General features: G+C 39.9%; 1 protein-coding gene across 1 annotated transcript in view; it reads right to left on the bottom strand.

Annotated features, from left to right (window-relative positions):
* Positions 1–22,659, bottom strand: part of ARHGEF18 (Rho/Rac guanine nucleotide exchange factor 18) — a 91,227-nt gene that overhangs the window by 37,585 nt on the left and 30,983 nt on the right. Inside the window, 6 exon segments of the mRNA XM_053468926.1 lie at positions 9,331–9,468; positions 9,471–9,486; positions 11,326–11,431; positions 16,241–16,312; positions 20,342–20,386; positions 21,459–21,516. Of these exon segments, the coding sequence (XP_053324901.1) occupies positions 9,331–9,468; positions 9,471–9,486; positions 11,326–11,431; positions 16,241–16,312; positions 20,342–20,386; positions 21,459–21,516 (435 nt within the window).

Consider the following 22,659-nt stretch of genomic DNA (forward strand, 5'->3'; position numbering starts at 1 on the left):
CGTCTGGTAGACATAAAACACATCTAACGTGAGATCAAATTCCCCAACAGGAACCATAAAGCTGCCCCTGCTCCCCGAAAACACATACACCGTATACACAGCATTCTCATGTCGGATGCCTTGCCCTATTTATGTTTCATACCTGACCCTCTCCCCCGAAATAGCCGCGCATAACGACTGCAGCTACCTTGCCCAGGTGTGGGTTCGTACTTAGCTCTGTCGCTTCACATTCAGTTCATACAAACAACACGAAAACCTCGTAACAATCCCGTCTCCGACGCAGGTGCATTTACCTGCTTTCCTACTCCTGAAGGCTCCGTGCTCCACCTGACTGGATCGCTGGGAACCGGAAGTACGGGGCCATTTCCGGCCAGGAGAGGAGGGAGGATGGGAGAAGTTACCGTAATGCCTCTGTGTGGTTACGTTTGATCTCACCTCAGTAATTAATGTCTAGCTATGATGCTCACTGCCTGGATGCATCATCATGGTGAATACGCAGCATAGCTCACCCTGTATGTGGAACTGCGCCTTTCCCTTTATTCTAGCATATTATATCATACCTGGCTACTGAGCACACATTCTAATCTCCATTATATACATTCACCCGCTGTATACTCTATGTGTATACAGCATGTGCATGCGATGAGACACAAAGTGAAAATCTAATATTTGGACGTTGTTTTCGTAATATATGATAGTATCCCTCACCTGCAAAACACACAAAGGACATATGTAGTAGTCTTTCTATAGTTATAGTTAGGCAGGAAACAGCTGACCCTTTATATATATGTTATTCAGGACAAGTTAAATAGACATTCCAGCCATCATATGCACATTAAAACATATGATCATTGAGTGTCACGCTTCATGACTCAGGAGATGCGTTTGGCTGAATGCGTCTCCTATGCATTAACGTGCATACCCAAGCTTTGCGCAAGGTAGGCATAACATTATATAATAGTACAAGTGAAGGAAAAAATCCTCAATATTTCCTTTACATGCCAAAGTAAATAGAAGTGGAAACTACATATGTTCTTGAAACTGAGGGATAAAATAAATATTTCCGGTAGGACAGTGTTTTTGCATTTCTGGTGCACACAGAAATGCCTTATACCCCCTAGATGCCACTCTGCCTCCAGAAATGCCTTATACCCCTATATGTCACTTTGGCAGTAAAAGGCATACCATGGGACAGAGTGGCATATAGGGGGGTATAAGGCATTTCTGGAGGCAGAGTGGCATATACGGGGTTAAAAGGCATTTCTGGAGGCGAGTGGCATAAAGGAGGTTAAAAGACATATCATGGGGCACTCTGCCTCCAGAAAAGCCTTATGCCCCCCATATAACACCCCCCCAACTTACCAGTGCTTCTGACTCCCTGGTGTCTGGTGGGGGCAGAGGGTGGAGGCCAGCGTTCATGAAATGAAAGCGGCTGGCGTGGTTGCACCGTGCCACCCAATGGCCTTGGCTCAGCTCTTCGTCCCACCCCTTTTAAGACATGGGACAAAGCTTTAATTTCATTAGGCGAAGGCAGCCTGAGTGCTGCACGACAATCGTCTTCAATCCAGCTCACAGCCGCTCAGCGGCTGTTTTGAACTTTGCACGCACGGCTGCCCGGCCCTCGGACTGGCCGGCCCACCGGGAAATCTACAAGAAAGAAATCTACAAAAATGTAAACCGGAGAAGTGGACCTCCTCATGAAACCCTTTCCAAATTCTGTGTAATGTATTTACAGGGACAACAGATAGACTCTACCATGAGGCAGAACTGTACCAGTAAGATCAATAGGGCAATCATATGGTCTGTAGGGAGGAAATTTGTTTGCCCCATCTTAAGGAAAATATCCGCATGTTGACTGAAGGGAGAAGGAAGGTCTAGAAATTTGGTATGAATGGAAGCTGTGGAATGAGTGGAAGGTAGTAATCTGCAGTTGGGACCAATGGGGGAGGCTATGAGGTACAATTAATTCTCCTTGTGAATCATGGTATTCTTTGGGGTGATAGCTGATTTGAGAGGTCTCCCATCAATGGCAGCAATAGCTAAGTGGGTGTTCACTGGAAGCAGTGGAGTACTTGCTTGCAATGGTAAATTCCCACATCAAGCTCAACAAGTTTGCCTGTTTGGCAAGTATTGTCGATGAACTATCCAGCTGCACCTGAATTGAAAGAGCAGCTTTAGGCATACTAAGATCCAACCAAGATGAACAAACAGGAACTAGTATACAAGTGTTTTTTTGTGTGGTGATGTCCTGGAATATACCCAAAGTGGGACTATCTACACTACAGGTGTGGGTGTTTTTTTGGGCCTGACTGGAGTCTGCATCAGCATTACAGACATAGACCTTTTTTCTGAAGGTATTGTTTGACATCTTCTGACAACTTAGTCATGCTTAGCTGCATAGGCTCAACACCTAGTTCAGTAGAATCTAGTGAGTTTTAAATGTGAGAAGCCAGGACTTTTGTGTGTGCACACAAATGCTCAATCCTTCTCAGTCCTTCAATGACTGTAAATAACTAGTTCTCTGGGAGCATGTTCATCCTTGAGTCTCCCAGGTAAACCATTGGTGAAAGCGGCCACTAAAGCTTGATTGTTCCATGAGATCTCTGTAGCTATGGTACTAAATTCAGCGATTCGTACAAAGCTCGAAAATGAGGCTTGACCCCCACGAATCTGACAAAATAATGAAAAAATAAGCTCAAAATCGCAATACCAAGCTGATCATTTATAACAATGTTATGAAGTCCCTTGTGTCTATTGGAATTCTAGCTAACAGAGCTAGAACACATACAAATGACTAATATGTCATAAAACATTTATGTAATAAAACATTTATTTTTAAACTGATACTATCACTAAAAGAAATTGGTGTGAGCTTCCCTTTACAGCAGGGGTGTCCAACCTGCGGCCCTCCAGCTGGGTTTAGGAACTATAAGCAGATTACAAATGGGGAAGATGAGAGTAAATATAAAGCTACTAATTATCTAGATTTAGTAAGGCATATGCAAATGAGCCAAAATGCGATTCAGACACATTTTTCGGTTTATCTTTGTTTTTGGGTAACAAATTACGTTCCCTGCCCACTATCTCACACTCTCTCATGCTCTCTAATTGTATACCCTACCTTCTCTGCCGAACACTTCCGATCTCTGCGAATCACTTCTGCTTTCGCATCTTCTTGTTCTTCATCTTTGCTCTTCTACTTTCTGTCTTTCATCTTCTCTCTTTTATCTTCTGTCTTCGTCTGCATTTCTGCGGACATAACATGGTGCGAACTTCTGCCAAAATGATGGTGCTTCCACTGTCATCCTCTCTCCCTACTTTTTAATATTTTTATTAGCAATATTACAAAAGGGCTTAATGGTAAAGTATGTCTTTTTGCAGATGATACAAAGGTTTGCAACAAGATAGACATTCCTGGTGGAACAAGGCAAATAGAAAGTAATTTACGTTAATTTAATAAATGGCAGCTGCAGTTTAATATTGATGTAATGTAAAATAATTTAAAATAATGCACTATAAAAATCCCAAAGCAGATTATAGCATAGGGGGAACTGTTCTATCAGTTACAACGAAAGAGAGAGACTTGGACTCTTAGATGGTTTAAGGGACAGTTTGACCAGGGTGATCCTTCCCGTTACAGCAATGTTCAGTGTGGTCCCTGTTTGCACAAATGGGAATGGACAAGAACATAGAGCAGTAACATTTAAAATAACTTTAATTGAATTGAAAACTAACCAGTAATGGTTAGATCGCAGTAGAACTATGCCTTACAACTTGTAAAAATACACTGGAACGTCCTTAAGACAACTGAGGCTTTGTTCTCAATCCATATTCATCCACATTATCCAGAATTTAGTATGAAAATAATTAAAACAGCTTACATGTTACGAATTTTCATTTATTTTCGCAGTTATATGGCAAATAATAAAAAGGTATGAATTTTTTTTCTAAATTGTGATATTTTCAAATTTGGTATTTTGAGTTCATAGTGCTCTTATGAGGTAGACAACCTAGGGTGTTAAACTACGTTAATTTGGGCATATTTTGTGCATCTGTTTCCCTACCAATCTTGTTCAAAGTTGGTGGTAAAAACAATCTGGCTGAAGTATTGTGTGTTACCTTAAATTTACTTCTAGTGAAAATAGTTAATGGGTTAGAAAAAAGTGAGAAAAAAATCAGATAACCGCCTTTGTGTCAGGAATTATGATGTCGCAGTGTCCCCACACACACACAAAAAGCTGCCACAATAAAATAAACAAAATAAAAATGTAATAAAAAACACAAGTACAGGCAACATATTTACTTTTATTTTGTTTAAGTTAAAAAATGGTCTGATGAGCTTTTTGGGCCACAACCTCCATCATTCTCAGCCACAATAGTGATGAGTGATATGGGTTTTAGCAGGTGACAAAAGGGTACCATACTTGACGTGTTTTTCACAAAATTATGGATTATAAAGATAAATATGGCTTCAGAACATAGCCCTGCTTGTGGTTCTTCACATAGGTACGAGCCATTTTGCTGTGGAAAAGTGGAACACTTTCTTACCCTCCTCCCCTGTTTCCCACAATAGATAAAATAAGGACCAGTCTTGGTTGGAAATTGCAAGAATAAGATGAGTTTTATTAACACCAATTAGATGTTTGGCCTTATCAATGCAACTGGTGGGGCTAGCCCTGTGTGGAGATGGGCCAAGTTGGCAGGAAGTGGGCATGGTCAAACACCAGAGATAGGGGAAGGTGGCCTAGAGACACTAGGGAGCAGCTTGGAGACTCCAGGTTAGAAGAGTTCCCAGGTATCCTAACTGTGTGTATGGCGGTTGGCCTAACTGGGGATATCAGGGGTGTCCGACCTGCGGCCCTCCAGCAGGTTGAAAGACTACATCTCCCATACTCCTCTGCCAGGCCCTTAGCTGAAAGAGCATTATGGGAGATGTAGTCCTGCATCAGCCGCAGGGCTGCAGGTTGGACACCCCTGTTTTGGATGGTCAGACCACGACAACTGTGATGATGACAAACAATGCAAAGGTCATAATATAGTTACTGTATTAACAGCAAAATCTGCATTCAGAATTGAAAATGGCAGGCAGCCAGCCTAGGACCCAGGTCACAGCCCAGCTAGCCTGGGGACTAGTGGAAATTATGATGTGACCTGGATAATGAGAATATCATACACAAATCCCGGCCCCCTCTGGCCTGGCCTGTGTCTTATCTACTAGCTGATAAATATCTACGCAACTGCATTCCTGTAAAGAAAAGATAGGTCATGTGTGCGTCACACTATTCAGGAAACAATTTGTGCACATTTCTCACAAAATTTCCTGCAGAGCTACTTTCTGCACTTTTTCTTAAGTTGGATAAAGCTGTAGCCTTTTTCAGGTTGCCATCCAGTGGCCGTTGCGAGGAAGTGAATCAGTGTTTGTCTTATATTGATGAGTGCTCTAAGAAGCTGAAGAAGGTATTAAAAAATACCATTTAAATAATAGGGATAATCCATAGCAAGTGGTCTCAACTTGGTAGTTACTAAAAATATTGTATTTGAGTGTACTTTACTTTCTTTCATTTAATAATGTCATAAATTAATTGTATATACAAAATATCAATTAATCAGCTATCAATGGGTGCTATTATTTTAAAAAGTTATAATTTCACTCTTTTAACAGCAGAAACCCAGAATGTATGTACAGCCGATATTGTCTTTATACTTTTTATATGAATTAAAGAAAAAGGATATTATAACAAATTCAGATGTTTGTTGCCCCACCATCTGTGAAATCCAGATGTTGATTGCTAAACAGCTGATACAGAGACATCTGCATTGCATCCCTTGTCCTGTAAAGGGGCTAGATCATTTGGTATCTACAATAAATGTACTCGGTTAATCTGCACATTAGTTTTCTGAATATATTACTTCTGCTACAATATTACTTTGAACTATGCTCGTTGTGTCAGCTTGTCATAAGTTATATTTCTCTTTAACTACAGCTTTCTTGCAAGCGGCCTCCTGGTGAACTACCTTATTAAAGTTGCTTTGGAGGGTTTCCAGCGAGTACTTTTCTGGACAATTTGTTCAAAGCAACTGTCAAATCAATTGCCTCTGTGGAACATTTTTCTTCAGGTAGTATTTATCTTTCAGACCACTGAGCAGTTCCTATTGAGCCTTACTTGAGGCCGTATAAATCCCCCAGTGTCAGAGTTTAAGTCAATTTAACTAATGCCTTTTCTGTCTGCTTTTGAATGCCAAAAAGTCTACCAATACCAATCAGGGTTCCAACACCCAGGCAAACACCCAAAATGCAATCTGCATTGTCAAATCTCATACGTACTGTACATATGGAGATTATCTTCAGGTGACTAAATTATATGAATTATTTATCACTTTGATCGCACAGACTGCTAATTGCTGTAATGGTCCAAGAGAAGATGGAGTCTCTAGTCAGAAGTCATACCTTATATCGGACCAATTTATAAAAAGGAGAGTCAAATATGCGTTCAGGAGGTCATAGAAACATTAAACTTGATCTTTTCTTCAAAATCGCTACATTAGACAAACACAGTATGTTTTAACCCCTTAATGACAAAGCCCGTACATGTACGGACTCAAAATGCACTGTTTTCAATGGGTTTAGGGACCGCCCATTGTCCTTAAGGGGTTAACAGCACACAAACAATTATACATTTACATGTCTTTATTGCACATACAGTGCAAACATCCACGGAGCAGGGTGGGGAAAGTTTGTGAACCTCTTTGCTAATGACTTTTTCAAAAGCTGATTTGAGTCAGGAGTCAGCTGACCTGGAGTCCAGTTAAATGAATCAAGATCGGAGCAGTAGATCAGAACAAAACTTAAGTTTGCTATTCACGAGACGTTTTGCCTGGTGTGAACCATGCCTATAATAAAAGGGAACTGAAGACCTAAGATTAAAAATTGTTGAATTGCATTATGGTGAAACATGTTACAAATCAGCAATAGAATGGTTTCAACATAATAAAATACACTTATTCCTATTAACCCCTTAAAAACAGGACTTTTGACACTACAGGACTGGTGTAATTTTCATGTTTTTACTGTGTCTCTGTTCACCTGTAATGCCCCTCTTACTCAATTAATGTACCCACACAAATTATATATTGTTTTTTTTCATCACAAGTAAGTTTTTCTTAATGAATGACATTATTCTGAATGAATAAAAGCTAAAACAATTTTAAAGAAAAACAAATTTTTTCACAGTTTTATATGTAAATTGCTTACAGCTACTGCCAATGGGAAAAATACCCGAAATATATTCATTCAGTTGCCCTGATTTGGAAACCACCTATACGCCTGGGATTCTCATCTATATTGTTCATTATTTGGCAAATATTACAAGCTGTGCATCACTTTTTTCCAAACATTTTGTTTTTATTTACCATGGTGCAACTTCAATCAAAGCCACCCCATAAAACTATACGTTACTGAAAAAACAAGACAATCCAAAGTGTTTTACTAGGGCCATTTGAACACTTTTCAGGCAGCAATTTGCTTCCAAACTCTGTGATAACTCTATTTTTTTGTTTTCACACAAATATTGTATGTTGCTTTTTACTTCTTGTCCAGAAAATACGAGACTGCGGAGAAAATACTATTTTATGTTCAGCAGTAGTTGTGTGATCAGCTCTTGTTAGTCCTAGACACTGCCACTTCACAAAAATAGCACTTACAGTGGACAGGGGCAGCTCTAGCAAGGTAAAAATTTCATGAGCTGACTTGTGGAAAAGGTGGTATCCTACGACAGGGCCATGTTTAAAGTCACTGAGCTCTTCACTATGACCCACTTGAATGCCAATGTTTGTCTATGGAGATGGCTGCCTATGTGCTTAGCGATGCATTGGTCTTCTGCCCGACCTAGGGCAGCACCCACAGAAGCCCCCTCCTCGTCAGAGTCTGCACCGACGTAAAAGGTGTGCCTTTAGGACATGAATCGCCTGAATTACCTGGATATGTGTCTTAAAGGTGCACTGCACCTTCTAATGCAGACTATGGGGCTGTGCTGTGCTGGCACAGTCCCCATAGTGTAAGTAGGCTGGTAACTGGTTCATTGAGCAGCGGGATACTGAGAGGGCTTGATCGCCCAAGAGCCCCCCGGGACCTGTCACCCTAGATCTAGTCGGCCTAGGCCAGACTACGTCACCGTATGTGCTTGATTTTATACACCTGTTAGCAATGAGTGTGTATGAAACACCTAAACTCAATAATGAGGAGGGGTATCAACATACTTGGTCATATAGTGTACTTGACCCACCCTTCAGTAGAAACCAGTAGGGTAGACCCTTCTGACTACATAGACATATTTTCTTCTCAGTGCAACTCAACAGCAGTTACAGTTTAGTGAATACAATATAACGTCCTCTTTTCTTACTGAATTACAAAGTAGTTGGGGCTATATCTTATTAACAAAGGTTAAAATGCCCCATGTTTATCTCTTCCCATTTTTGGTTATGCACAGTGCTCAGTTCAGCCATTGTATAGTAAGTTGCCATCAGTCACAATATACCGGTATGTTGCATTTCCACAGACAGCCAACAGCCAGTACATAAACTGGATTATCAGGACTGTCCTGGCATCTTCAGGACTATCCTGGCTTCTTCAGGACTATTTATAGCTAGGCTGTATTGATTGCAGTTACTGTGCCTAGCTGTCAGACAATTGCAAGATGCCTACACCAGACGTATAAACCTCTCTATTACAACAGCTAAGCAAAAGGTACATTTTCTTCATTTTGTTTTTTGCTGGGGTCGTTTTTATTAGTTGCTTTTTACTTATTTGTCCCTTTTTAATCAAAATAGAGATTACATACCTTGGCTTTTTGGAAACGTCGGGTAATCCCAAAATCTTTCATTAAGATTTCCAATGATTCCACTAATGATTAGGCTGTTCATGTGTGGAAAAGCGTAAGCTTCCAAACTGTAACATAACTCTAAAGCAAGTGTTTATCAAAGCCAGGCCTGCCATAATTGTTCTGAGTCTTTTGCCAGCAAAGGTGAAAGGAGAAGGTAGACTGAGCCAATCCACCTCCATGGTACAGTGATTTGGTTTCAAGCAGGAGCAAGCGATCAATGTTTTAAAGTGTGGGTTAATGTTGCTGACATAAGTGGGCCATTATGCCCTTGTTTACTACCAGTAAAGGAAGGGGGTGGTATGCCACAATGGGTAGATATTGTCTGTCTATCACATGAGGCACTTGGTGATTATCATGCCACTCTGTGGGTTTTCAGGTTCGCGAAGTATTTAAGGATTGCGTGTAGCTGGACGTGCCCACCCGTTCAAGCAAACAAGCACAGCCTACTCACACATGCACTGCCGTCCATTCCAGTTTGCAAGTGCCCTGGTGCATAAAGTGCATTTGGCGTGACTGGAAAAGCAGCCTGGCACCAGTTCGTGCCCACTGGCATTTATCCACATGTCCTTTGGATCTCTGCCCTTTTCAGTTGCTCTTTCATCTTACCCTAAGGGACAAGACAGGGATTGTCAGAAGCCAAAATGAATTAGGTCTGTATTTTAAGTGAAACTGACGCATTGAACCTTAACTTTTTGTCAGGATCCATAATTTCTTAAAGATACACGCAATTAATAACATCAAATACTAATATCAACAGAAGTTATTTGTTCAAATGTTTATTTTTTTTATATGTTCAAACTACAATATTTTGTTATATATATATATATATATATATGTATTAAAAGTGTCTCTCTTTCTTCCCTAGATATCCGTTTCCTATCAGCACATAATACCCTTTAAAACAAAAATATTGCTCTGTCTGTATAGAACTACAATGCACAAATGCAACAGCATGTTTAACAAAATCTATTTACAGAAATCCTTAGTTTTAAAATCCAAGCCATCTAAGAAATCTTAACCATATTTCAGAAAGTTCACAATTAAACTCAATAGAAACTAAACTTGTGCATTCAGATAAATTTTTAACAAATTTTGCCTAATTCGTGCATTTGTACAAAGATCTGAAAATAATGAGCGACCCCAAGAGAAACAAACAAACGAAAACATTAAAAGTCAGAATATTTGTTATGACTTGTTCATTCGTTTATCCTTTTTGGCACCATTTCAACGTGTTTCAGAGCTCTTTTAGAAGGGAGAGTGGGAAGGGACTGTGTCTAGGAGTATGCAGAATAAGTGATTGGTAGATAGAACTAGTCAAAACAATTGTGGCATGAAGTCGAGGGACAATATCATTGATTATGGCTGTGATTGATGGTTCTAACGAGTGGGCTTTTTTTTGTTACGTATTTTCTCAGCATTTATAGTGGACAAGCATAGACATATACGCCTGCTGACACCATTTTAACTCAGTAGCATCCTGAAAACAAATGGAAGTGCTAGTGTAGACTCATCTCCTGTACTATAAGAAGTGTCAGCGCACCACTAGTGCAGAGACTTGACAGGGGTCGATTGTAAAAGCTGTACAACTACTAATAGTTTGTTTTATTTTCCTACTGGAACTGCAGCAGAGATTCTTTTTTCACTTTTTTTTAACTTAATCATTGATTATGTTAGGGCTCTTTTTAAATTTAAAATTAGAAGCCATTCCATTTCTTCAAATACTGTTCCTCAGCTGTGTTACACTTACACTACCAGTAAAGCACAAAAAAATAAGGTAATATGGCTCAGAAATTAGGCAGACAGGGTATTGTGTACATGCTGTGTGTCTGGTCATTTAAGTGTACTTTATGTCCACCATAGCCAGCTCTGCTTTGCATTTTGGGGTAATTCAGTCTCATTCCTTTATTATTATTATTATCTTTTATTTATATAGCGCCAACAAATTACGCAGCACTTAATAGAATACATATATTGAAGGGGTATGACAAGACGAGAATTGACAGACTAAGACAAACTGATACATTAGGTGGAGAGGGCCCTGCTTGCAAGCTTACAATCATGTTGCTGGATGTGTTTGTCTGCAAGCGCATGCCCAGTGCCCTGCTGCTCTATCAACTGCCTTACTTTGAGGGATCAATTTATCAAAATGGTCCATGCTGCCGGATGTGTCTATCCATTGGGGTAGTGCTGCTGTTGTTGGTGGTGGTGTAGTGTAGATTTCTTCCTAAGACCTAAGATGCTTCTGTAAGTAAAAGGTGAGTCCAGGAGGAGGCAGGGATAGCAGCTCCAAATTAAAAAAAAATTGAATTTTATCTGAACCAAAATGTCAGGAAGCGAAATTCATCGTCTCATAACGAATGCAGCAGAGACATTAGTTGGAATCAACTTTGCTTGCTGTGCACAAGTCTAGCAGAAACCCAGCTTCTACATTCTACTGTGTTAGTACCTTATCTTTTTGCCAGGATCCAGTGACTCTGTTCTTCAGTGAGCTAAGTCTTCTTTTCACCTTTGTGCCTTTCTCCACTTTTTCAGGTTTAGCTGCCTCCTCTGTCCTTTAAGTAGGAAAAAGATAAATATTGATGAGCCAAAAAAAAACTTTTTTTATTATGCAAGAAAAAAAAGACTGTTTGTTACTTCTTACAAGGAATGTGTGCATCAATTTGCATGCTGTAAAATATATCTCATTCCATGCTAAGTTGACTTAAATACGTAATAAAAAAATATGTACTTACAGTCCAGAATGTCCTTTTAACTATTTTCGTAATTATTGCTTTTTTTAGGTTGGCAGTTTTTGCCTTCAAGCTATGATAGCAGCACTTAAAAAGCGGTGCTTAGGTCAACTGCCTTGAGGTAACATGCCTATGTCACATAACTCTGTGACAAAACACCTGATCAAACCAAATTCTTTATGAGTTTCTGTCTTAAAATAAACTAATACAATGAAGAACTAAGAAGAAAGGACTTTACTGCCATAATGCAGTCATTGCAGTTAGGTTTATGAGTTGGAGATGAATTTCAAGTATTACACGACTATCCATAATGATGATCATGAGGCCAAATTCTATCATGCTAGATATTTTCAGAATATTTGGACCAATTCGAAGCACAGGAAGCGTTTGTTAACACATCATATACACATACAGGTATAACATGTAGGGCTATACATAGATTAACATTAATATTTTAGAGCTTCTTGATCCAAGGAGAAACCCGCCCCCCCCCCCCCGATGGCAGAATTCGAATTAGCTTAATTAGGGGTTTTATTTGCCTTCTTTTGGATCAAGAATAGGAAGGTTAGGTAGAAGGGTTGAACTTGATGGACTTAGGTCAACCTTATGAACTATATAACTACTCCAACAAAATGCCCTCTAACGTGCACATTCTATGGTTAAACCACTGACTGTAAAAATCAATGTCCATTGCATGTACATATTAACCCATAACAAATCAATAAAAAAACCAAAGACACAGTATTGTAAATTGGATAAAATTGGCCGTAGCTTTATTTAAGTGGGTATAAGAGGCATTAACAACACAAACCATTTAATGTAATAACAACCAAATAAATTCTTATATATAACACACCAACTACAATCCGCCTCTTTCTCAGCCAGATTGTGTAACACCAAGCCTCTGTCCACCTCAACACAGAGGCGACCTTTACCCCTATTAAACTACGACAATATAACATACATTTAAACACAAAAAAGGTTGGGGGGACGCTCGCTCAACAACAGCTTCTTGAAGATTTCGCTTGAGGTAAGTTTAATATCTCTGCGCGCAGCTTATTTATTTATTGCACCAATCAGCTGTGCTTATTTTCCCGCCGCACAGAACGCTCGCGCAAACGCTCGTGCTGCAGCACAGCTGATTAACCAATCACCTGTGCTAACTAAACTACCTGCCCGGCAACCTAAAACTGGATTTAGCTAACCTAGCCCGCCAAAACTTAATGCCCTAACTTTCCTGACCTTTTAATGACCCCTGTTATATAACTAATGTCCTGCAATGGACAATTAACGTGCCGCTTAGTCAGCTTGCGCTTTCAAATCTAATTAAATCTAATATATGATAATAGTAATATTTCCACATACAGGTACAGGTGCATTTAACAGTTGTTGGAGGTTTCATTTGTATGTTGTAAATTTGTATTTGTATTGCCGTAAGTGTGGTACTTATCTTATTGTGTACAGGTTCCAGGGGCGGGCTGGGCCGGGGGGCAGAGGGGCAATTGCCCCCCAGGCTGCCCGAAATCTAATCTAAACGGCCGCTGGGTGCTGATGCCGCCGGCCGGCGCTACTTTAATACTTTTTTTTTAAAATTGAATATGACAAGCCGGATCGGCTATTAAATGAAAAACAAATAGTATTAAAGCAACGCCGGCCAGCCGGCGGCATCAGCACCCACCGGCTGTATGCGATGGCCGCCAAGTGATGGAAGCAGCGTGAGGGGTGAAAGCTCCGCCCCCTCGCACTCACCTTTCACCCCTCACGCTGCTCCCATCACTATGCGGCCATCAGATTGTTGGAAATCAAATCTAAACGGCCGCTGGGTGCTGATGCTGCCGGCGCTACTTTAATACTTTATTTATTTATTTTTAATATGGCAAGCCGATCCGGCATATTAAATAAATAAAAAAAAGGATTAAAGTAGCTCCGGCCAGCACCCAGCGGCCGTTTAGATCAGTTTTCCAGCAGTCTGATGGCCGCATAGTGATGGGAGCAGCGTGAGGGGTGAAAGGTGAGTGTGAGGGGGCGGAGCCACTTCACTTGACTTGCCCCCCAGGCCTTAGGCTGCCAGCCCTACCCTGACAGGTTCATTTTTGTTTGTTTATGCACCTGGGCTTTTAATCAATTTGTAAGATGCTTAGTAGCGCTTTTGACATGTCCTAGTAAGTTACATGGGTTTACTTGGTCTATAATATACACATAATTAGATGTTAAAAGAATAGACAATAAGCAAACTTATAATGAAGTGTATTTGGTGTTGTTTCTGTTTAAAGTTTGGGCTTGTTAAATTATGAGAGCCAAGATGTAGCTTTCCTGCTACTCTACCAAAGTTCTTAAACTATACGTTTTATTCTATGTTTAATGTATAGATGTCTTCTTTGTTAATGTACAGAATACGTTAAAGTTGGGTTGAAAACAAATGTGTTTTGTTTCATCACTTGTGAATTATTTGTTTGGAGTGTCGTTGGCCATTCTACGATTTACCTTCTTTTTTCTATTTACGTAGATTTCAGTTTGGAGGAAAACTAAATGTGCACAGCTAACCCTCCCCCCACACCACCCCAAGTGTCCCATTTAAAGCAGGATAGTCCTGATTTCCAGGAATTATTCCAGAGAGCTTTCAGATTTTTGCAGGCAGTGGTGATAAACTTCCAAAGGATCTCTCTAAAAGGCCATCTGAACTAGGCATCAATCAAGGAATGTGCTTTTGCATCTGCTATACCAAGGAGGCTACAAAAGTCAATGTTATGTTTTTGAATTGCAGAACATACTAAACAATAAACAAATCTTTACTGTGTGATTTGTATGTAGAAACTGACTGATATGACCTAGTGAGATGCATAATAGCCAATGTTTAATAAAAGACTACCGTATATTCCGGCGTATAAGACGACTGGGCGTATAAGACGACCCCCAACTTTTACAGTCCAAATATAGAGTTTGGACTATACTCGCCGTATAAGACTACCCAGCGTACAACAACCAGCCAATCACGGCAAGCGATGTACCTTCCTGGTGATTTGCTGGTTGATTTGCTGACATATACATACATGCACTGCCCTTACACACACACATATATAATATATATATATCTATATATATATCTACACATATGCCTGTCCATACATACACATTTATACACTGCCCTCACCACACACATGTATATGTATATGTATATATGTATATGTATATATATATATATATATATATATATACACACACACACACACGTATGTATATATATATATATATATATATATATATACACACACACGTGTACGTGTGTGTATGTGTATATATATATATATATATATATATATATATATACACATATATACACAGACCAGTATATATATATATATATATATATATATACACACCAGTGTGTGTGTGTGTGTGTGTGTGTGTGTGTATATAATATATATATATTATATATATTTCTCCCCCCTTTGTCCCTTTCTCCCCATCCCAAAACAACTGAGAGTCTTCATTAATATTAACTATATTTATTTTGATAAAAGAGACACAAGAGCTGTTTCACTAGACCAGCAAGGTGCATGTATGAACATAGGCAAAACAGCAAACTAAATACATGAAATCTTATTTAATGTACCAGGCTGCAATGTACCTGCCATGACTGTACACAGCAAACAATGTTAACAATACAGCACAATATCAGAGAACAGAGGACACAAGATCAATTTCAAGTTAATGGATTTCTGTAAAACACAATGAATATCTGAACAACAACCTACCGAGTTACCCTTCCTCACCTATATACAACCAGAAACCAAGAAGCTTATAATCTTAGTGGAGATGTTTTCCCACCATGTAAACACCTGGAATGCATTTGTTCTATCAGCTATAAAAAATATCCCAATAAAATGTATAGATTTAAGGAATTAACTACAACAGAATCTCTTCTGTTGACCACTAAATCATTTTTGTACTTTAGAGTTGTGTTCCTTAAAGAGCCTCCTATGTTCAAATAAAGAGAAAAAATGCACTGTTGGTGAGACCTGAACACAGACATTGAGAACATCTAAGTTAAAGCAGCTATGTTCATGCAAGGCCCATGTTCTGGTAGCAGCTCCCAGCTTCACCAAGTGTTTCACCTTCTTCAATGAAATGACACATGTAGAACCACTTAGCTTTAATTTAAATTTGGTATTTCTAGATTTGAGCAGGACCCGCCTCACCTGTTGTTTCTGTAAGTCAAATTGTTATGTCATATACTGCATGTTATGTCCTGTCCACCCTTTGTACAGCCCTACGGAATTTGATGGAGCTATATAAAACAATAAACAATAATAATAATTTAATGTGTGGTTTCTAAAAAGAAGAATCTGGAAGAGTATATTGTTGCAATGTCACAAAATGATTTGCCATGGCATAGTGTACGGCTTTAAGTGTCCCATGATGGCGTACCCCATGATGATGTTGAATCTCACTTTAGTTGGAAGGGGAATATGTGAGCGGATTACCTAGACAGACCGCAAATGCCTAGACAGGTCAACTGAATTTAAAATATATAGTTCTTAGGCCTATCTCACCTAAAAGAATGGGAAAAAAATGTAAAAAATATGTACTACCAAGTAAGTTGAAATAAGTGTTACAGGTGGAATTACCCACTCGTTAGACAGGAACTCGAACCAGGTCAGATCCTGCTTGGGCTCCCTGCTCCCCTCTTGTTTATGCTTGGTCCTAAAGAGGCAAAATCAATATTAATTGTCATTAGTTTAGGTATGGTCCTTACATGTTTCTGGGATCTTATGTTAATAGGTAATAAACTTTTTTATTGCATCCTATTTGGGTTTATTTTAACCCGTCACACACTTGTGATGCCTTAAATCTCTGAATGTCACTGCTTTTTGCTTTGGTTGTGTAGCTGCTGTGAAATCAGAGGTTTTTAGTGTGTTGTAAAAGTTTGGAGATCAGCAAGCTATGTCCATGAAGTAGGTATATTGGTACCAAATTAATCATCGACCATGCCCTAGGCAGCACCACCAGCCACCATCCTTTTTGGAGAATGTTGATGTCGCATCCAAGTGTTCCATGTTTTGAGGATGTGCAGCGCCTCATGGAAATGAACTATATAGGGTGTGCTGAATCAGCACAGTCCTCCGTATTATTAATTATTATTATTAATTGTTTCATATAGCACCATCGTATTCCGCAGCACTGTTTTAATGGGCCAGTTGGGCAGATCAGCAGTCTCTTTTTAACCAGAACATTGTGCAGTGGTGTTACAGGCAGCCTAATTGCCTCCCTAGTCAACCGGTGCCAGAATATACCACTGAGGTATATCGCAGTCCGAGCAAATTGGGAAAGAATCCAATATCACTATAAGAGGTGTTCAACAGATTTACCCTTTGCCAAGCATCTTCTGATTACCGTTAGTTGTTCAGAGTTGACATTTCAAAGATACAAACCATCTCAGAGTTTAGCAAATTCCAGACTATAAGTTCTTCAAAACTCTGTGACTCATCATTTCATGTAAGAGAAAATGTCATCAATGTACCCAATCTTAATACTTATTATCCCAAACAGATTGCAGATTACGGCACAGAGAGAGTAAAGATTAGATCAGATGAACTCTCCCTGCGTTGTGTCTGACTGATCCAGCATGCAGGAAGTGACATCACATCCCTTTCCTGCATGCTGGACCAGTCAGCACACAAAATGGAGGAAGAGAGACATACATGTAATATAACTGATTTGGGCAGGGGCAGGCTGTTTGATGGCAAAGATGACACAGACAGGCTGTTTGGCAGCACTGACAAGCTATTTTGTGACAAAGATGGTACAGATAATCTGGAGGCAATGACAAGCTATTTGGGGACAAAGATGGCCCAGATAAGTTGTTTGGGGGAACTGATAAGCTTTTTGGGGACAAGATGGTACGGGAAAGCTGTTTTGGGACTACTGACAAGCTGTTTTGGGACAAATATGGCATAGACAAGCTGTTTGGGGGTACTGACACTTTTTGGGGAGAAAGGTGGGGCAAGCATGGGGGCAAAAATTGCACAGACAATCTGCTTGAGGGCAAAGATTGCACTTACTTTCATTGTGAGACTCTCACCCAAGAATACCACTAAATGTAAAATGATCCCAGACAACAGTAGTTTTCTCTGTTTCTAACGGAAGTTGGGTCTGGACCTTGTCAGCTACTTGCTAATCTTTGAAAGGCCAAAATTTCAGTATACAATCTGTTATGTCTGTTTAAGTGATAGATAGATAAATAGATAGATACTGAAACAATGCTACAGACAACACCTCTTTGTCTCCTATACTTACAGGCTCAGTAATATAAACATGTACCACACTTACGTACAAATAGCTTATATTGGTCTTATCAATAACAAAACCACTGGCTGAATTCTCTTTTTCATATCTAACAGCTTTTGAAACTTTTCCTTCCACCAAGGTGTGGTTGTGGGGATTTTTCTATTTTAGTCACTCCTTTTTAATGATCTAGTTTTGGATGAATGTATTTGTTGTACACAGATATGTTTCATCAAACCAATGATATCACATTTGAAATTTATTACATGAAGATAATTGTTCACAAACAACAAGTACCAAAAACAATAGTTACAAAAGCATAGAATATGCAAACAATTCCCCAATACGCGTCACCTAGCCAGACACTGTGCTTGTTTCAATGAAACTGCATTTGAAACACAGCACTAGGCTCCGATATACAATTGAACACTAATTTCAGGCACCTGGGTTAGCGATTCAATGCAAAAAAAAACACAGAAAAAAACCGACTTAAATTTCTAGTCTACTTCATTTGCATTGGTTCACTTTAAAAATTGTCATTGGAACTTTAGTGAAAGACAACACAAGACACGGCAAAGGACAGTGCAAGAAAGAGAAGGCATGAGTGGAAATGTAAGAGTAAAGGCAACTTTTGAAGGTGAGTTGGGCGATTTTCATTACATTTTAAAGCACTTTTACAAACATAATGCCCAGGCTACAATACACATAAATACAATTTACCACTTACTTTCAAACATTTTACATATATATTTTTTTCTTAAAAATTGAGACTGTTTGATTAATGAGTGGGGTTATGAGAGAATGGTTGTGAGAGATGGAGTATGAGGTTGTACAAGGTAGCAGGGATGGAGTTGAGGAGTTAGTGATGGAGATAGAGAGTAGCCGGGGGCTGAAAAAGAACCAAGGGGGACAAACTGAGACAATGAGCATAAGATGTGTTAGATCCAAGGTAAAAAAAAAAAAAAAAAAAGGAGGTAGCAATGGGACTGCGGAGGGCACACAGTCAATGCAGGCAGGGTTTCAGGGACATGCCACCTCAGCAGTTGGTGAATAAGGAAATGATGACCAACCAGGGACAACCAACTGAGGGTTATTTTTTTTTATTAACAGACCCTATTGAATTGGGTTTTATGCAAAATGATGTACCTCCAACATTGGCATAAAGTAATGTAAAATGTTTGGGGAAAGTGCTAGATGTGCTTTCTGAACTAATTAAGTTACTGGCTTCTAAATTAGCTATTTTAGTGTTTCATTTAAAACATACTATGTTTGTATGTTGGACATGAATATAGGCAGCCAGCAATTAAAGGCGCATTCTTAAATCTAGATATTTCTAAAATGTTGCTAAATGTGTTAATGTTTTCCTTACCTTTGTTACAATACATTTAGAAAAGAAGTGAGGCTATATTCAGGCCAATACACCGTATTGGCTCGGATATAGGCCGCCCCCGTATATAGGCCGCACCCTAAAAGTTTGGTGCTTTTTTACCGAAAAAACATGCTGCCACTCTGTCCCCCCCCCGAGATATGCTGCCACTCTCCGCCCCCGAGATATGCTGCCACTGTCCCCCCCCCGAGATATGCTGCCACTGTCCTCCCCCCCGAGATATGCTGCCACTGTCCCCCCCGAGATATGCTGCCACTGTCCTCCCCCCCGAGATATGCTGCCACTCTGCCCCCCCCCCCCCGATTTACCAGAGCAGACTCCCGGGTGTCTTGCGGGGCCGGCGGGGGACATCTACGCAATACGCGTATTGCGTAGATGTCCCCCGCCGGCCCCGCAAGACACCCGGGAGTCTGCTCTGGTAAGTCTTGGGGGCAGAGGTAAAACGCATCGTGCGGACGGTCACCGGCTGCGGCGATGTGGGTAAACAACCTCCGCTGCCGGGACATCTGCACGATGTGCTTTAACAATCTCCCTTGCCGGGGAGATTGTTAAAGCACATCGTGCAGATGTCCCGGCAGCGGAGGATGTTTACCCGCATCGCCGCAGCCGGTGACCGTCCGCACGATGCGCTTAGACAACCTCCCGTGCCAGCACCCCCCCCGTGGGAAGTGCTGGCAGGGGAGGCTGTCTGAGCACATCCGAGAGTAGGATACAGGTCCCCTGCACCGATGCGGGGGATCTGTATCCTAACCCCGCTGCCTGCCCGGCGCCCGGGACTGCATGTCCCGGGTGTCGGGCGCTAGACCCCGAAAATAGGCCGCACCCCCACTTTAAAGACTTAAAGTGGGGGGGGGGAAAGTGCGGCCTATATTCGAGCCAATACGGTATTATATATTATACATGGTATCTGTTTAGTCGTTAGTACACTTTTGCCTAGGTGATGGTATTATATTATTCTCAAAGGTTAGGCAGATTCTGGATGTTGGGGACAACAGCTTCACACTCCTATGATCATATGGTCATCATCATTTGTTTGGCAGTACCTTACAGAAATCACTTACCCATGATACTGCTTCAGTTCTTGGAGCACTTGCTGTACAAATAATCTGCAAGACAAACATTACAAAACTGTCAAAGATGGCTAGTGTTCACTACAGAAAACCAAACTTAAAAGAGAAAACTGCAAAAGGTAATGGTCATCTATAGAAGAAGGTTCTAGTTCATCTTATTCTTTACAGTATTGCTCAGGGCTGTATCCTGCTTGTTGTATTACGCAACATTACACCTATCTCGTAGTCACTAAGCTCATGGAAGTGCTTGTGGAAAGAGGGTGATGCTCTTCAACTGCAAATCATGCAAACATGTATCATAGATTAAATTTAAATTAGCCAATAATATTAATAAAAATAAAGGTTTGCCATTTGTTAACTTGTGAATAAACAGAGGTTCTTCTGTTTTTATATGGCTCGGGTAGTGATGATCCTTCTTTTGCTTGATATCAGCTCTTCAAATATAGCATTGTAAGACCCTTATGTTGTTTCAGGTATCTTAGGAAACAATCATTTTAGCCAGCAAATGTTTCTATGGCACTCAAAAAAATATCCAGTAAAATCATCAACTCACTTTTAATAAGATCTTTAGTCATTCATAGTAAAATCATGGCTGTATCCACAAATAATTTATGATTTGCTGTGTTATTTCTGGATTACCATCAGAGCACCCATTAGCAGGTCATTAACTTAACTTACACCTGGACTGAGCTTGCAATAATGTGAATGTTTAAAAGAATAATTTTACTCACAGCATTCTTTTAACCTTTTTGTGAATAGCGGTGCAAGTATGTCACTTTATCATTCTGCAAAAAATTGAATGCTGGCAAAACTGACTTAATTACAAGATAGCTTCTGAGCAGGGCCATTATTAATCATAGTGGAATCCTAAGGAAGTCTCTCCAGTGGGGACCCCCAGCATAGTCGTACCTCCTCTAGAGCCCATGGTTGGGTAGTGAAGAAGAGGTCTGTGCAGGTACTAGTAAGGTCTCTACACTAGCAATTCTTCTATTGTGGTCTGTTATCATATCCAGACACTGGGCAGCATTATTGCTGGAAGGAAATCCTCTAAAATAGTGATTTCGTGATCTTTAAATATCACACAAAGCAAGTAAAAATATGCACATACACATGATTTGGTTCCACATGGTCCGTCTCAATGGTTTCCAACTGAAATGGTTCAATCACTGAAAAGAGAAATGCACATGGTTAGCCAAGTCGGTGGTAGCATTTGAATTTGTGCATGCAGGAACATGAAACATTGGATATGTGCTGAAGGAAGATAGTCTTCCAAATGTGGACTACTATATTAGATTTTAACTCAAGGTAAATTTGGGATTATTTTAGGCATCTCAAGCCGACTCACTGGTGAGCTTCCATTACACAGGCAAAAAGGGGCAAGGCACTTAAAGTTTGTCAATTGTAGATATTTTGCATCATTACATCAAACTCCACACAAGAAATAAATGAAAACTAATCAAGCTACCAGATACCATTCTATTGCATTTAACTGATTGGAGGAGATCTTAAAGCATAGCGTGTGGTCACATTCTAGATTATCCACAATCCTACTTTTAATACATACATGCAATGTATTGTTTACATTCTTCATTATCACTATATATATCACTTCATTATAAAATATAAAATTGACATGTGTTGCTTTCTGATGTTACACATGAGAGGTGGCATCATGCCTCAGATGTTCTAAATTGGTGTCTGTCATGTGATAATACATGTGATAATTACTTTGCAGAACTGCATTTCTGCAAACAAAACTCTCTAGTGTTACAGACTGCTAGAACAACGCAGGTGTTCTAAACTTTCTACTTGGGCTGACAATAGGCTCCTAATGCATTCTTCACTGATGGGTGATGGAAAATATGCACAAAATACACTGCCTAGGCCTTTGGTGGAGGCAAATGAGATGTCAAAGGAGGAATATATATCAATCTGAACATTCTAAAAACTATAAAATTAATACTAACATAAACAACATATATATTTTAGAAAATGATTTAAATGTTGTTTAACATCAGATATGACAGCCCCTCTTTCAACCAATCAATTCGTGGCTTCCTGTACAGTTTTAGCAGCAGCAATTTCTTTTTATGATCTTAGATTTCCAAATCTGGGCTCAGCAGTAAAAGATGGAGCACAATGGAAGGGAGCACTGAAAGGAACAGTCCTTGCACTCCCTTCATTTTGAGATTAATGATCTCCCAACTGGCTCTGTTCCTCCAGCGGCACTCCATGTCTGAAGGACACCGGTAAGGTTAAGGATACCACAAATTGTGGTCATATAAATCATCGTCCATGTACAGCACCCT

The sequence above is a fragment of the Spea bombifrons genome, chromosome 1 (genome assembly GCF_027358695.1).
Source record: "Spea bombifrons isolate aSpeBom1 chromosome 1, aSpeBom1.2.pri, whole genome shotgun sequence".
Classification (NCBI taxonomy): domain Eukaryota; kingdom Metazoa; phylum Chordata; class Amphibia; order Anura; family Pelobatidae; genus Spea; species Spea bombifrons.